Source organism: Hemiscyllium ocellatum, chromosome 37 (assembly GCF_020745735.1).
Source record: "Hemiscyllium ocellatum isolate sHemOce1 chromosome 37, sHemOce1.pat.X.cur, whole genome shotgun sequence".
In the NCBI taxonomy this organism is placed as follows: domain Eukaryota; kingdom Metazoa; phylum Chordata; class Chondrichthyes; order Orectolobiformes; family Hemiscylliidae; genus Hemiscyllium; species Hemiscyllium ocellatum.
Window position 1 is genome coordinate 24,602,899 of NC_083437.1, and position 15,852 is coordinate 24,618,750.

Here is a 15,852-nt window from a genome sequence, read left to right on the forward strand (position 1 = left end):
CACAAGTAGGATATTGTATTTGAGTTGAGGTACCACCTTCTAGAAGGATGTGAAAAGGATACAGAAAGCATTAATGAGAATGGAATAAGAACTTAAATGACACGGATAGGTTTGAGAGGGTTCTCCTGAGATTTGTTGGAATTTGAAAGGAGATTTGTTGGAGGTGTTCAAAATCACAAGGATTCTTGACAGAGTAAATAGGGTGGTTTAGTTCCCATCGATGGAAGGGCAGGGAACCAGAGGGCATATTTTTAAAATGGTTAGCAAAAGAACTGATGTAAACATTAGGAAAAGCTTTGTTGTGTAGCACTTTGTCAGGATCTGGAAAGGACTGGCTGAATGGCTAGTGGGGGCAGATTCAACCATGGCTTTTAAAAGTGAACTAGATTGAAGTAACAGGTCATGGGGGAAAGGAGTGGGGCGAGCTGGATTACTCTTGCAGAGAGCTTGTATGAGCTTGAAGGGATGTATAGCCTCCTTCATTGCTACGACCATTGTATTATTTCATTGATAATCTTTTTTTTTGTTACAAGGGCTTCTTGTAACATCGTGAAGAGTTCTTTGTCAGGATGGATGGCAGTGGTTGTCGTAGTATATGAAGAAAGATTACATACAGCAATTAGTTCTGTTGTTTATCATACTCTTCCAGGAACTGGGGGAGCAAATCTCTAATGGAAAACTGTTATTCCTTGTCCAATTCAGGCATGGAGAAGGAGCCCTAATTTCACTGCTGGTTGATAAATGATTTGCTGCTGAAACTATTAGAGGGGCCAGGAATTATCCTGAAGCAACTGACAGCTATAGTACTAGATGTCAAATTTATAGTAATGTTCTCTTTGGTGACCTTTCTTGTGTAGAACCTCTCTCTGCTCCCCCTATAGCCCCAAGATAATCTACAACCAGAAAGTGAAAGATGCAACAAGCAATTGCAGATTGTCACATGGAGACATCATACCACGTGTTAGTGCCTCTATTACAGTGGAGAAAAATACCAAATACTAATGTTGACACTGCACACACACACACATCTGCCCATCACTCGCCACTCTGGTGCTATCATGTGGGCAAGTTGATCATAGTGCATTAAAAACCAGTACAGATAATGTCAAGGGTGGCAGATACATGGGGACATTCATCTTCAAGTTTCCCTCTAAGCCACTCACCATCCTGACTTGGAAATACATCGCTGTTCCTTCACTGTCGCTGGTTCAAAATCCTGGAATTCTCTCCCTAATGGCATTGTGGGTCAACCCACAGCAGGTGGACTGCAGTGGTTCAAGAAGGCAGCTCATCACCATCTTCTCAAGGATAACTAGGAACGGGCAATAAATGCTGGGCCAGCCAGTGATGCCCACATCCCGTAAATGAATTTTTAAAAAAATATGAAAAACCGTTCAAATACAAGAAAGTATCGAACATAAGTTTGTAATTTACTCTTGGAGGTGACATTGTAACTCTCATTCCCACAGTATTAGTTTGCTGATATCACTTCTCTTCACCAGCAGTATCAAGAGAAACATTATCTGTTTTACCCATAGGCAAATGGATAGGGATTTGGAATGTGCTGCCTGAAAGGGTGATGAAAACAGATTCAATAATGAATTCAGAATGAATTTGGAAAAAAAAAGTATTTTAAAGAGGAAATATTTGTGAGGCTAAGGGAGTGGCACTCATTGATAACTCCTTCAAAGGAGAAGAGCAAGCATGCTGGGCTGAATAGCCTCAACCTCCTGTTTGATTCTGGAATTTGATTCTATGTTGCTTAATTACCCATAGGAAAATGTTATGTTACAAGCAATTCCTCCCAAATATATAGCACAGCACTCAATTTGGTAAGCATAGGGTGTTCAGCTCAAGTAATGAAGTTACTCAGACAATATGGCATTGGATCACTTTTTCCTGCAGCAGAGTTGATGTCACTTGGACAATGTATTCCTTCAGAATCAGCATCCCCAAATGTACCATCACAGTGACATACCTATACCCCAGTAATCCACAATGCAGTGTGGCGGTTTGAATCAACACACTGTTACAGTGGGCTGTCTGCCAGCTGCAAATCTAATGTTACCATTGGCAAGCTGCCCATTGGCTTGATTCCAGTTTGAGGGACACCAACAAAATATTGTCATAATTAAAGAACATTTAACAATTACTGAGTGAAATACATCTGGCTCCCCTAATAGATTTGTCTAGTTTACCAGTTTTTGAGTTATCCGAGTTTTAAAACTAGTTTATACTAGTTTAACATTAGTTATACCAGTTCTTTGCATGTTAGCTTGCGACGTATCAGATCATAGGTTCCTCATTTACCTCAATTAGTTTTAAATAATTAAATAACCATGAGGAGAAAGATATGAAAGGGACCTAAGGGACAACATTTTCATGCAGAGGGTGGTGTGTGTGGAATGAGCTGCAAGAGAAAATGGTGGAAACTGGTACAATGATAACATTTTAAAAGGCATTTGGATGGGTATATGAATAGGAAAGATTTAGTGGGATATGGGCCAAATGTTGGTCAATAGGATTAGATTAATTTAGGAGATCTGGTCAGCATGAATGAGTTGGACTGAAGGGTCTGTTTCGGTGCTGTACATCTTGATGACTTTACAGCTTAATAATTCAATGGAACTCAGTTTCTACATTGCAAATTTTATAAAGTCTTCCCTTTGTATTCTTACTGACTTGAGATTTTATTTCATTCTGTCTACACCAGGTTTTAGCAATCTGTGTACCTGGACACCCTTTGGTACAATTCTGCATGTGATCAGACGATGGCTTTCTACTGAAAAGAAGGGTTGTAATGCTTTGTGAAAATGGTATATATGTTTTAACAAAATGTTTACAGAGCTGGAAGGGAGTACTTATAACTTGTGAAGCAGCAAGTGGGTGCAGTTTATGTGAGTGTTTCTCAGTTGATGAGGCAGTGTTGTTGAAATGACTTTCCAGTTTAGTGCTAAACTTCTGTAGAATCTGTAAAACCCTTTTGGCCCCTCCATTTTTTTTTTAATTGACTCGTGGACATCGCTGGTTGGCCAGTATTTATTGCCCATCCCGAGCTGCTATTGAGAAGGGAATGGTGAGCTGCCTTCTGGATTGCTGCAGTCCACCTACATACAGTGGGTTGAGCCACAATGCCTTTAGGGGAGGGAATTCCAGGATTTTGATCCAGTGCCAATGAAGGCACAGCGATGTATTTCCAAGTCAGGATGCTGCGTGACTTGGAGGGAAACTTGAAAGTTGTGGCATTCTCATTCCCTTGACCGTCAAGATGGAAGTGGTCGTGTTTTTAGAAGTTGCTGTCTGAGGGTCGTTGGTGATTTTAACTATGAAATAATTTCTACAATAATAAGCCTGGATATATGAATTAGACTCAGCTGGAGAATCTGCCTTTCCATCAGGTTTGCTCTCTAGTTAACACAATAGGATTACTACTGAATGCAGTTTACTCCTGATCTTTATCTTATTATAATGTGACACATCATAGCCCTTGAATAGAGATGGGTGCAGCCCAAATCAGGTTTTGCAAACTACAATAGACTCTCCAAAGTACCTTTGTAAGGTCATTAATTTCATTACGCTCCTGCCATTAACTGGCTGTCAGTTTATTGTGTACTAGCATGATATGTGCTGCCTCTCCATGCTTCTCATCCATGTATGTGTAGAAATTGCAGTGGTTGTCTTTTTACTCCAGAACAAATTATCCATCAAATAATTCCCTTTTATTTCATCACGAATGATCATGTTGCCAAATGGAATGTTCTGTAGATAGAAATGTATCTAACTTGTGAATTTCACCCAGTGCAGGATTGCTGTCTCTATTATGTACTCTCATTACTAATTCTTTAGCAGGGGGACTAACGGGAAATGTTTGTTCCTCATAAATAATTGGTGCCACAACTTGAATTTTCTTTATAATTGGTTGCTGGCATATGAATGATTCTGTTAAGACCAGAATTTACTGTCCATCTTTTTCTGGCCTTGACCAGATAGTGAACAGCCTGCTGTCAGCAATGTGCAGTATAGGGTCAATCACATTACAGGAGGTCTGGTGGCATGTATAAAGTGGAGTGATCATAGTCTCGGAGGACTGCTCTCTCATTAGCAAGAGAGAAAAGTGGAGGTGAATTTAACCCGCGGGTCAAGACGCCTCAGGTGAGCAGCGAGATTAAAAAAGTGGCACCTTCGTGGGTGACCTCAGGGAGTGTGGGAATTGAACCCACACTGTTGGTGTCACTCTGCATTGAAAAGCAAACGTCCAGCCAACTGAGCCCGTGTCACAGGCCAGATAGGGTAAAGACTGCAGATTGTCTCCTCTGAAAGGCGTCAATGAATCAGAGAGGCTTTTATAACCTGTCAGAAGTTTGTTATCATATGAATGAAACAAGCTCTTCAATTAATTAATTAACAGAATTAACATTCTGCCAGCAGCTGAAGTGGGATATGAAGCCGTGCATCAGGACCTTTGTGTCCAGTATGCTTTATTCGTCCAGTTACCATCCCTTTCTCCCAGCTCCCTGTTGACTCTCTCAATGATATGGAATGAAGGCACTCAATCAGTGTAATCCGTTTGATCCAGGAGGCACAGGATTTCTCAGTTATTTCTCCAAAGGAGCATCAAGGCCTTGGGCCACGTTGCAGTGAGAGAGGAACAGAAATGCTGACACGAGGCCAGAGTGCTGCTTATTGTAAATTGCACTGCTCAGTATTAGCCCAATCTGTCTGTCAATTCACAGGGGTTTCACACAAGTTGTCCTTGAGATGTGGCTGATGCCTTTGGTTGTGATGCTAGGAACTTCTATTGGATGTGAAAAAAAAATATGTGTGAAGATCAGAATGGTATGAAATCTGGAGATGGCTTGTTCTGAAGGTCTCTCGTCCTCAGTGGCAGTGGTGTGACATTGGGAACTTGTTATAGGGCAGTCAGTCAATCATACAAACTACAGCCAGTAGCTGAGGGTGGAGGGGATGGATGTAGAGTCAAATGGCAGTGATGACAATGAAACAGGTTGGTTTGCTCTGAGTGAAGTCAAGCTTGATAGCTGGGGCCCACTCAACCAAGTAGGTATTCAATGAGAATGCTGTCGATGGTGGGGTCACGAGGTGAGTCACTTGTCACCGAGTTATGCACATAGGGGAATGTTGTGAGCTACAGAATGCAAGCCATGTACTTGCTCAGCTGACGTTGATAGCTTTAGGAATCTGCAGTAGCCCAAGGTTCCCCTGTCGGCTCCAGCCTTGAACTGGATACAGCTCTAGGCTGGCAACAGTCAGTCGGACATTCCCCCAAGTCCAAGTTACACACTGATTGCAGCCCCTCACCCCGCAGGCTCTCTCCCATGACCTCTTCTTAAATGGCAGGACTTACAGCTCATTAATGTATAACCGAGTACAGATGGGAATGTTAAACATGCATGTTATGCTAAACTTCATCAGCTGCACTGTGCCATACTCGTTGTTCCTTTCACTAACCTGGCTATCAGCGGAGTTGTTGGTGTTAGTGAAATGCCACATCTGTTATTGGCATTTATCTTCCTTTGATTTTTATTTTAAGGAGGTGTTTCCAACAATGCTCAAAGACACTTTGCAAGTAAATTATTTGTTTTGGTCCAGTTGACTTGCAACCTGTTAAATATATCATTAAAGTGAAAATCTTTAGGGGATTTTGTAGTCAGAGGTACAGACAGCTGTTTTTGTGGCCAGCAGAGAAAAAGCAGAATGGTGTGTTGTTTCCCTGGTGCCAGGATCAAGGATGTCTCGGAGAGGGTGCAGAATGTTCTCACGGGGGACAGGGGCCCGCAGGAGGTCATTGTCCACGTTGTCACACCAACGACATTGGAAGGGAAAAGGTTGAGATTCTGTAGGGAGATTAGAGAGAGTTAGGCAGAAATTCAAAAAGGAGGTCCTCAAGGATAGTAATATCTGGATTACTCCCAGTGCTACGAGCTAGTGAGGGCAGAAATAAGAGGACAGAGCAGATGAATGCTTGGCTGAGGAGCTGGTGTATGGGAGAAGGATTCAAATTTTTGGAACATTGGAATCCCTTTTGGGGTAGAAGTGACCTATACAAGAAGGATGGGTTGCACCTAAATTGGAAAGGGACTAATATACTGGCAGGGAAATTTGGTAGAACTGCTTAGGAGGATTTAAACTAGTAAGGTTGGAGGTGGGGGGGGTGGGGAAGGAGCAAGGCGCGGGTGGGACGGGACCCAGGGAGATAGTAAGGAAAGAGATCAGTCTGAGATGGGTACAACTGAGAACAGAAGTGAGTCAAACAGTCGGGGCAGGCAGGGACAAGGTAGGACTAATAAATTAAACTGCATTTATTTCAATGCAAGGGGCCTAACAGGGAAGGCAGATAAACTCAGGGCATGGTTAGGAACATGGGACTGGGATATCATAGCAATTACAGAAACATGGCTCAGGGATGGGCAGGACTGGCAGCTTAATGTTCCAGGATACAAATGTTACAGAAAGTATAGAAAGGGAGGCAAGAGAGGAGGGGGAGTGGCATTTATAATAAGGGATAGCATTACAGCTGTGCTGAGGGAGGATATTCCTGGAAATACATCAGGGAAGTTATTTGGGTGGAACTGAAAATAAGAAAGGGGTAATCACATTATTGGGATTGTATTATAGATCCCCCAATAGTCAGAGGGAAATTGAAAAACTTGTAAGGAGATCTCAGCTATCTGTAAGAATAATAGGATAGTTATGATAGGGGATTTTAACTTTCCAAACATCGACTGGGTCTGCCATAGTGTTAAAGGTTTCGATGGAGAGGAATTTCTTAAGTGTGTACAAGACAAGTTTCTGATTCAGTATGTGGATGTACCTACTAGAGAAGGTGGAAAACTTAACCTACTCTTGGGAAATAAGGCAGGGCAGGTGACTGAGGTGTCGGGGTGGGGGGGGGGGGACAGTTTGGGGCCAGCTGCCATAATTCTATTCATTTTAAAATAGTGATGGAAAAGGATGGACCAGATCTAAATGTTGAAGTTCTAAATTGAAAAAACGCTAATTTTGACGGTATTAGGCAAGAACCTTTGAAAGCTGATTGGAGGCAGATGTTCGCAGGTAAAGGGACAACTGGAAAATGGGAAGCCTTCAGAAATGAGATAACCAGAATCCAGAGAAAGTATATTCCTGTCAGGGTGAAAAGGAAGGCTGGTAGGTATAGGGAATGCTGGATGAATAAAGAAATTGTGGGTTTGGTTAAGAAAAAGAAGGAAGCATATGTCAGGTATAGACAGGATAGATCGAGTGAATCCTTAGAAGAGTATAAAGAAAGTATGAGTATACTTAAGAGGGAAATCAGGAGGGCATGAGATAGCTTTGGCAAATGGAATTAAGGAGAATCCAAAGGGTTTTTACAAATATATTAAGGACAAAAGGGTAACTAGGGAGAGAATAGGGCCCCTCAAAGATCAGCAAGGTGGCCTTTGTGTGAAGCCACAGGAAATGGGGAGATACTAAATGAATATCTTGCATCGGTATTTACTGTGGAAAAGGAAATGGAAGATATAGAATGTAGGGAAATAGATGGTGACATCTTGCAAAATGTCCAGATTACAGAGGAGGAAGTGCTGGATGTCTTGAAATGATTAAAGGTGGATAAATTCTTCTAGGAGAAAGTGAGGACTGCAGATGCTGGAGATCAGAGCTGAAAAATGTGTTGCTGGAAAAGTGCAGCAGGTCAGGCAGCATCCAAAGAGCAGGAGAATCGACGTTTCGGGCATGAGTCCTACTTTCCTGAAGAAAGGCTCATGCCGAAATGTCGATTCCCCTGCTCTTAGGATGCTGCCTGACTTGCTGCGCTTTTCCAGCAACACATTTTTCAAAGGTGAATAAATCCCCAGGACCTGATCAGGTGTATGCGAAAACTCTGTGGGAAGCTAGAGAAGTGATTGATGGGCCTCTTGTTGAGATATTTGATACATCGATAGTCACAGGTGAGGTGCCGGAAGACTGGAGGTTGGCAAACGTGGTGCCACTGTTTAAGAAGGGCGTTAAAGACAAGCCAGGGAACTATAGACCAGTGAGCCTGACCTCGGTGGTGGGAAAGTTGTTGGAAGGAATCCTGAGGGACAGGATGTACTTGTATTTGGAAAGGCAAGGACTGATTTGGGATAGTCAACATGGCTTTGTGCGTGGGAAATCATGTCTCATAAACTTGATTGAGTTTTTTGAAGAAGTAACAAAGAAGATTGATGAGGGCAGAGCAGTAGATGTGATTTATGTGGACTTCAGTAAGGCGTTTGACAAGATTCCCTATGGGGGACTGATTAACAAGGTTAGATCTCATGGAATACAAGGAGAACTAGCCACTTGGATACAGAATTGGCTCAAAGGTAGAAGACAGAGGGTGGTGGTGGAGGGTTGTTTTTCTGACTGGAGGCCTGTGACCAGTGGAGTGCCACAAGGATCGGTGCTGGGCCCTCTACTTTTTGTCATTTACATAAATGATTTGGATGCGAGCATAAGAGGTACAGTTAGTAAGTTTGCAGATGACACCAAAATTGGAGGTGTAGTGGACAACGAAGAGAGTTACCTCAGATTACAACAGGATCTGGACCAGATGGGCCAATGGGCTGAGAAGTGGCAGATGGAGTTTAATTCAGATAAAAGCGAGGTGCTGCATTTTGGGAAAGCAAATCTTAGCAGGACTTAATGGTAAGGTCCCAGGGAGTGTTGCTGAACAAAGAGACCTTGGAGTGCAGGTTCATAGCTCCTTGAAAGGGGTGTCGCAGGTAGGTAGGATAGTGAAGAAGGCATTTGGTGTGCTTTCCTTATTTGGTCAGAGTATTGAGTACAGGAGTTGGGAGGTCATGTTGCGACTGTACAGGACATTGGTTAGGCCACTGTTAGAAGATTGCGTGCAATTCTGGTTTCCTTCCTATCGGAAAGATGTTGTGAAACTTGAAAGGGTTCAGAAAAGATTTACAAGGATGTTGCCAGGGTTGGAGGATGTCAGCTACAGGGAGAGGCTGAACAGGCTGAGGCTGTTTTCCCTGGAGCGTCGGAGGCTGAGGGGTGACCTTATAGAGGTTTACAAAATTATGAGGGGCATGGATAGGATAAATAGACAAAGTCTTTTCCCTGGGGTTGGGGAGTCCAGAACTAGAGGGCATTGGTTTAGGATGAGAGGGGAAAGATATAAAAGAGACCTAAGGGGCAATTTTTTCACGCAGAGGGTGGTACGTGTATGGAATGAGCTGCTAGAGGATGTGGTAGAGGCTGGTACAATTTCAACATTTAAGAGGCATTTGTGTGGGTATATGAATAGGAAGGGTTTGGAGGGATATGGGCCGGGTGCTGGCAGGTGGGACTAGATTGGGTTGGGATATTTGGTCGGCATGGACAGTCTGGACCGAAGGGTCTGTTTCCATGCTGTACATCTCTATGACTCTATGACTCTAAGTGATCTAATGTAGTAACATTAAGCACCCTTCGTGCTTTGTGGTGCCCCATGGTCAGAACCATTGCAGAATGTAACAGATGTAACTAACTGGTAACAGAACAGATATGATAAATGGTTAAAGTACCAGAAATTGTGTAAAGAACAGACATCTGGTTCATGACAGAAAATCGCTGTCAGTGCTTTACAGTACATAAATCAGTAAGGTTTTAAGCTTAACCTAAAGCCTTTGCTGAGTTAGTTAAGCTTGTCCAGGGTGGCAATAGGAACATTCCAGCTAGTCTCCGGCCGGGCTGAAGTAAAGTAGCAAGATAGGGTTCTCAGTCCAGGGCACCATTGAATGACTTCTGCACACAGAGGCGTTGGTGAGAATAGAAAAAGGCAGCTGTGAATTTCCCCCTTCTCCCCTCCTCCACCCCTTGGGAGAATGGCCTGCCAACATACTCTGCTGAGGACCCACAGTAAGAATGAGGGATTGGACAGTGGCTAGTGCCTGTGTACCGAATGTGACTCAGTCTTTTCAGGGGTGGAGGGAAGCAGAGGGGAACAGGCAAGATCAAGTTTCCACTAATTGATTATATCTGCTGTTGTGCTATTAATGTCACAGGCACTAGAGTTGCTGACTAACAGTCTGGAGAGGAAGCGGTAGTGGAATTCATTTATCATCAACTTGGCTCAGATATAATATCACATGGTTACTGTACTGCCAAATATTTATTATATATCTGGCAGGATCAGTCTGGTCTTATGTGTTGATGCATGTGTTTCAGTCATTTTCATTCTCACAATAAATAATACTTCAAGCCACAATCCTGATGGATATAAGTATTAGTTGTTTGTTTTGTTGTTTTTCCTAATTCACAGCCTTTTTCAGAAGTGTACAAACAGAATTCTTTGCCTTGAACTCTCCCCTAACTAACGAGGTAACAACATATTTTTTCCATCTGGACAGCATATGAGAGTCTGAGCATTATCCCTTCATGCGCTGTTCCTGTAGTTGAAATATGACTGTGAAAAACTGACTCCAAATGGATCACCATGTGAATCATGGTTGTCTTGCAGGGGGAGATGAGATGCAAAAGTCTTTAGGTTACCAGTGCAAGATAAACACATTCCTGAAGCTTCATCGTGTGACATTTGATCAGGATGGTCAAGGAGGAGTGTGAAAAGTCAAACTCTTAAGCTTGGTGGAGGAAAATGACAGCCATTGCGTAAATAACAGGAAGCTAAATGTTACTAGTATCAAAGTTTGTGCGAAGATTTGTAGCTCGGGTGCTTGTTGTAGTGGTTCTGTTCGCCGAGCTGGAAATGCCGGAAGAAACATCAAAGAAGCGCTTCGCAGGAGGCTCCACAGCACTGATGATGTCTCCTAGCCAGGGGACGAAACGTTTGCAACAAAAAAATTACTAGTATCAGTCAGAATTCAGGAATAATGGTATAATTCTGTACCAAGAAATACTTCTCTTGTCCCCCTTGGCCCATACACCTCAAATATGCATGAGCACCTGCCTCCTGTAGAGGAGACAGGGCATATTTCACCAAGCAAAGCAGGCTGGGATAGGCACTTCTCCATTGGAAGGCAAATATACAATACAGAAGATTAGTTTTTAATCTGAGTTGATACTAAAGGATAGAAATATTTCCATCCAGAGGAAGGAGTTTTTATACACAAACTAAAAGATTCATGAGAGTGCAGTAACTCAGCAATACATTAATAAGCTTAGTAAAATATTTTGTCTTAGACATTGACATATGTGAGGGTTAGTACTCTGAGCTCCCGCCTTGAGATGATGGGCAGGCAGTGAGGAGTGACACACTGAGCTCCCAACAGGAGATGATGGGTAGGCAGTGGGGAGTGACCTTCTCATTCCCAGTAGGAGGTGATGGGTAGGCAATGGGGAGTCACTCTCTCATTCCCACTAGGAGATGGCAAGTAGACAGTGGGGAGTGACTCTCTAATTCCCACTAGGAGATGATGGGTAGGCAGTGGGGGTGAGACTCCCTCATTCCCAGTGAGAAGTGACTGATAGGCAGTGGGGAGTGAGGCTCTCTCATTCCCAGTAGGAGGTGACGGTAGACAGTGGGGAGTGAGTCTGTCTCGTTCACAGTAGGAGGTGACGGTAGGCAGTGGGGAGTGACTCTCTCATTCCCACTAGGAGATGATGTGTAAGCAGTGGTGAGTGAGACTCTCTCATTCCCACTAGGAGATGGCAGGTAGGCAGTATTGAGTGAGACTCTCTCATTCCCACTAGGAGATGACCGGTAAGCAGGGGGTAGTGACTCCCTCATTCCCACTAGGAGATGATGGGCAAGCATTGGGAAGTGAATCTCTCATTCCCACTAGGAGATGACCGGTAGGCAGTGGGGAGTGAGACTCTCTCATTCCCACTAGGAGATGACCGGTAAGCAGTGTGGAGTGACTCTCATTCCCACTAGGAAATGATGGGCAAGCATTGGGAAGTGAATCTCTCATTCCCACTAGGAGATGACAGGTAGGCAGTGGTGAGTGACTCTCTCATTCCCACTAGGAGATGACAGGTAGGCAGTGGTGAGTGACTCTCTCATTCCCACTAGGAGATGACCGGTAAGCAGTGTGGAGTGACTCTCATTCCCACTAGGAAATGATGGGCAAGCATTGGGAAGTGAATCTCTCATTCCCACTAGGAGATGACAGGTAAGCAGTGGTGAGTGACTCTCTCATTCCCACTAGGAGATGATGGGTAGGCAGTGGGGAGTGAGACTCCCTCATATCCCAGTAAGAGTGACAGATAGGCAGTGGGGAGTGAGGCTCTCTCATTCCCAGTAGGAGGTGACGGTAGGCAGTGGGGAGTGAGGCTGTCTCGTTCACAGTAGGAAGTGACGGTAGGCAGTGGGGAGTGACTCTCTCATTCCCACTAGGAGATGATGTGTAAGCAGTGGTGAGTGAGACTTTCTCATTCCCACTAGGAGATGACCGGTAAGCAGTGGGGAGTGACTCCCTCATTCCCACTAGGAGATGATGAGCAAGCATTGGGGAGTGAATCTCTCATTCCCATTAGGAGATGATAGGTAGGCAATGGTGAATGACTCTCCCATTCCCACTAGGAGATGACCAGTAAGCAGTGGGGAGTGACTCTCATGCCCACTAGGAGATGACGGCCAAGCATTGGGGAGTGAGGCTCTCATTTCCAGTAAGAGGTAAGGGGTAGGCAGTGGGGAGCGACTCTCTCATTCCCACTAGGAGATGGCGGGTAGGCAGTGGGGAGTGAGACTCTCTCATTCCCAGTAAGCGGTGATAGGTAGGCAGTGGTGAGTAACTCTCTCATTCCCACTAGGAGATGACCGGTAAGCAGTGTGGAGTGACTCTCATTCCCACTAGGAGATGATGGGCAAGCATTGGGAAGTGAATCTCTCATTCCCACTAGGAGATGATGGGTAGGCAGTGGGGAGTGAGACTCCCTCATTCCCAGTAAGAGGTGACAGATAGGCAGTGGGGAGTGAGGCGCTCTCATTCCCAGTAGGAGGTGACGGGTAGGCAGTGGTGAGTGAGACTCCCTCATTCCCACTAGGTGATGACAAGCAGGCAGTGGGGAGTGACTCCCTCATTCCCACTAGGAGATGATGAGCAAGCATTGGGGAGTGAATCTCTCATTCCCATTAGGAGATGATAGGTAGGCAATGGTGAGTGACTCTCCCATTCCCACTAGGAGATGACCAGTAAGCAGTGGGGAGTGACTCTCATGCCCACTAGGAGATGACGGCCAAGCATTGGGGAGTGAGGCTCTCATTTCCAGTAAGAGGTAATGGGTAGGCAGTGGGGAGCGACTCTCTCATTCCCACTAGGAGATGGCGGGTAGGCAGTGGAGAGTGAGACTCCCTCATTCCCAGTAAGAAGTGACAGATAGGCAGTGGGGAGTGAGGCGCTCTCATTCCCAGTAGGAGGTGATGGGTAGGCAGTGGTGAGTGAGACTCCCTCATTCCCAGTAAGAGGTGACAGATAGGCAGTGGGGAGTGAGGCGCTCTCATTCCCAGTAGGAGGTGATGGGTAGGCAGTGGTGAGTGAGACTCCCTCATTCCCACTAGGTGATGACAAGCAGGCAGTGGGGAGTGACTCTCTCATTCCCACTAGGAGATGATGGACAAGCATTGGGGAATGAATCTCTCATTTCCACTAGGAGATGACCGGTAAGCAGTGGGGAGTGACTCTCATTCCCACTAGGAGATGACGGCCAAGCATTGGGGAGTGAGGCTCTCATTTCCAGTAAGAGGTGATGGGTAGGCAGTGGGGAGTGACTCTCTCATTCCCACTAGGAGATGCCGGGTAGGCAGTGGGGAGTGACTCTCATTCCCACTAGGAGATGATGGGCAAGCATTGGGGAGTGAATCTCTCATTCCCACTAGGAAATGACAGGTAGGCAGTGGTGAGTGACTCATTTCCAGTAAGAGGTGATGGACAGGCAGTGGGGAGTGACTCCCTCATTCCCACTAGGAATGGCGGGTAGGCAGTGGGGAGTGAGATTCTCTCATTTCCACTAGGGGATGACAGGTAAGCAGTGGGGAGTGACACTCTCATTCCCACTAGGAGATGACAAGCAGGCAGTGGGGAGTGACTCTCTCATTCCCATTAGATGACAGGCAGGCAGTGGGGAATGACACTTTGAGCTATTTTCAAGAAGTTGGTCCACACAAATGGAAACTGTCACTCAGGAGATGACTAATACAGTTGGATCATTATGTCCTGAGTTTTGCGTACCGCAAGAGTAATAGGTCACAGAAACACCTCTTCTATTTAAATTGTCTCTGGGTGGTCCTTGTTATTAAAGAAGAAGATGCTGTTGCTTACAGAAAAACCCAGATGGTAATGATTGTCCCTTTCCTCATTACAGATTCTCTCCGATCAGGCTCAAAGGTCAGTCAGGATGCAGCTGAATAACTTCGTAAAAGAGTGAGTACATCATTCTGCTGGCTATCAAGAACTTTGACATTGCCTTCCACTCAATGAAATAAAACTATTGTGACTGACCCAGTTTCTGGATTCGCAGCTGTGTTTGTTTTTATTTTAAATTTGGTGAATAGCACAAATAACAGGAAGAGACGGTGTGTGGAAAATTGGACCATATACAGCTAGTAACTAATTCTATGTCATGATGGTTTGACATATGCAGATACAATATATTATATAAACAGTGTACATGAAATATGTATGAGTGCATATATAGTGTATTAATATACAAAAAAGCATTCCTTTCCATGTTGTGTTTTTGACTGCTAGTAAGTTCAAAAAGATCCCATCTTTTCCACGAGGTTAAAAAAAGCCTAGAAATTAAATAAAAGAAATGTACAAGAATTAGAAAGAGTACCAAGGACTAACATTGTCACAATGTAAAACTTTGTATTTATATCACAACCATTCAATTAGACCATTCGCTAAATGTTGAGTTAGTATGGCAGTAAAAACAGTAAACCAAGCACTCTTTTAATTCTACTGGGATAGAATTGATCAGGAGGAATGTTACGTTAGACCTGTATTGAGTCTTGTTTAAAGCATATATAGAGTACAGCATACAATTTTAATTGCCATATAATGAGAAAGGGTGTCAAGGCATTACAGCGCGTACAGAGAAGATTTCCAAGAATTATACCAGAAGTACCAGGATGTACATATCCACAAAGGATTGGCTGGCAGGTCCCCCTCCTCTCCTGAAGAACCTAAGGGGTGATCTAATGAAGGCCTTTAAAATTATAAAGAGTTTCAATAGAGTGAACACAGAGAGAATGTTTCCTCTTGTGGGGAAGAGCTTTACAAGACATCACTAATATAAGGTAAATCCAATAAAGAATTCAGGAGAGATTTCTTTACCCAAAGAGCAGTGAAAATGTGGAATGTGTCAGTGCTGGGAGTGGTTAAAGTAAATACTGTGGATGCATCTAAGAAGAAGCTGCAAACTCCTATAAAGGAGAATGAATAGAGGGTCACAATGCTAGATTTAGATGAGAGAATCACTGGGTAAAACACAAATGCTGACATGGACTGTGGGGGTTGAATGGCCTGTTTCTGTGCCATATATCCGATGTAGACCTGAGTAAACTTTCTCCTGCTGGGCATTACCACAGAATGTGGCTGTGGATGGGAACCACTTTGTTGGGAATCAGTGATGGGCTTCACATGTTCATCACTCCCTGAGGCAGCTGTTTTGATTTTGCAACAAAATCATGCAAAAGGCCAAAGTCCATACAACAGGCTGCAAATGTGTTGCTGGTCAAAGCACAGCAGGTTAGGCAGCATCTCAGGAATAGAGAATTCGATGTTTCGAGCATAAGCCCTTCATCAGGAATTTATTCCTGATGAAGGGCTTATGCTCGAAACGTCGAATTCTCTTTTCCTGAGATGCTGCCTAACCTGCTGTGCTTTGACCAGCAACACATTTGCAGCTGTGATCTCCAGCATCTGCAGACCT

At 44.2% G+C, this 15,852-nt stretch overlaps 1 protein-coding gene across 1 annotated transcript in view; it reads left to right on the forward strand.

The window, feature by feature from the left end:
* The window catches only part of acap3b (ArfGAP with coiled-coil, ankyrin repeat and PH domains 3b), a 302,002-nt gene that overhangs the window by 193,992 nt on the left and 92,158 nt on the right, over window positions 1–15,852 (forward strand). The window contains exon 5 of the mRNA XM_060852259.1: window positions 14,281–14,339. Within this exon, the coding sequence (XP_060708242.1) occupies window positions 14,281–14,339 (59 nt within the window). The remainder of the gene's footprint in view (window positions 1–14,280; window positions 14,340–15,852) is intronic.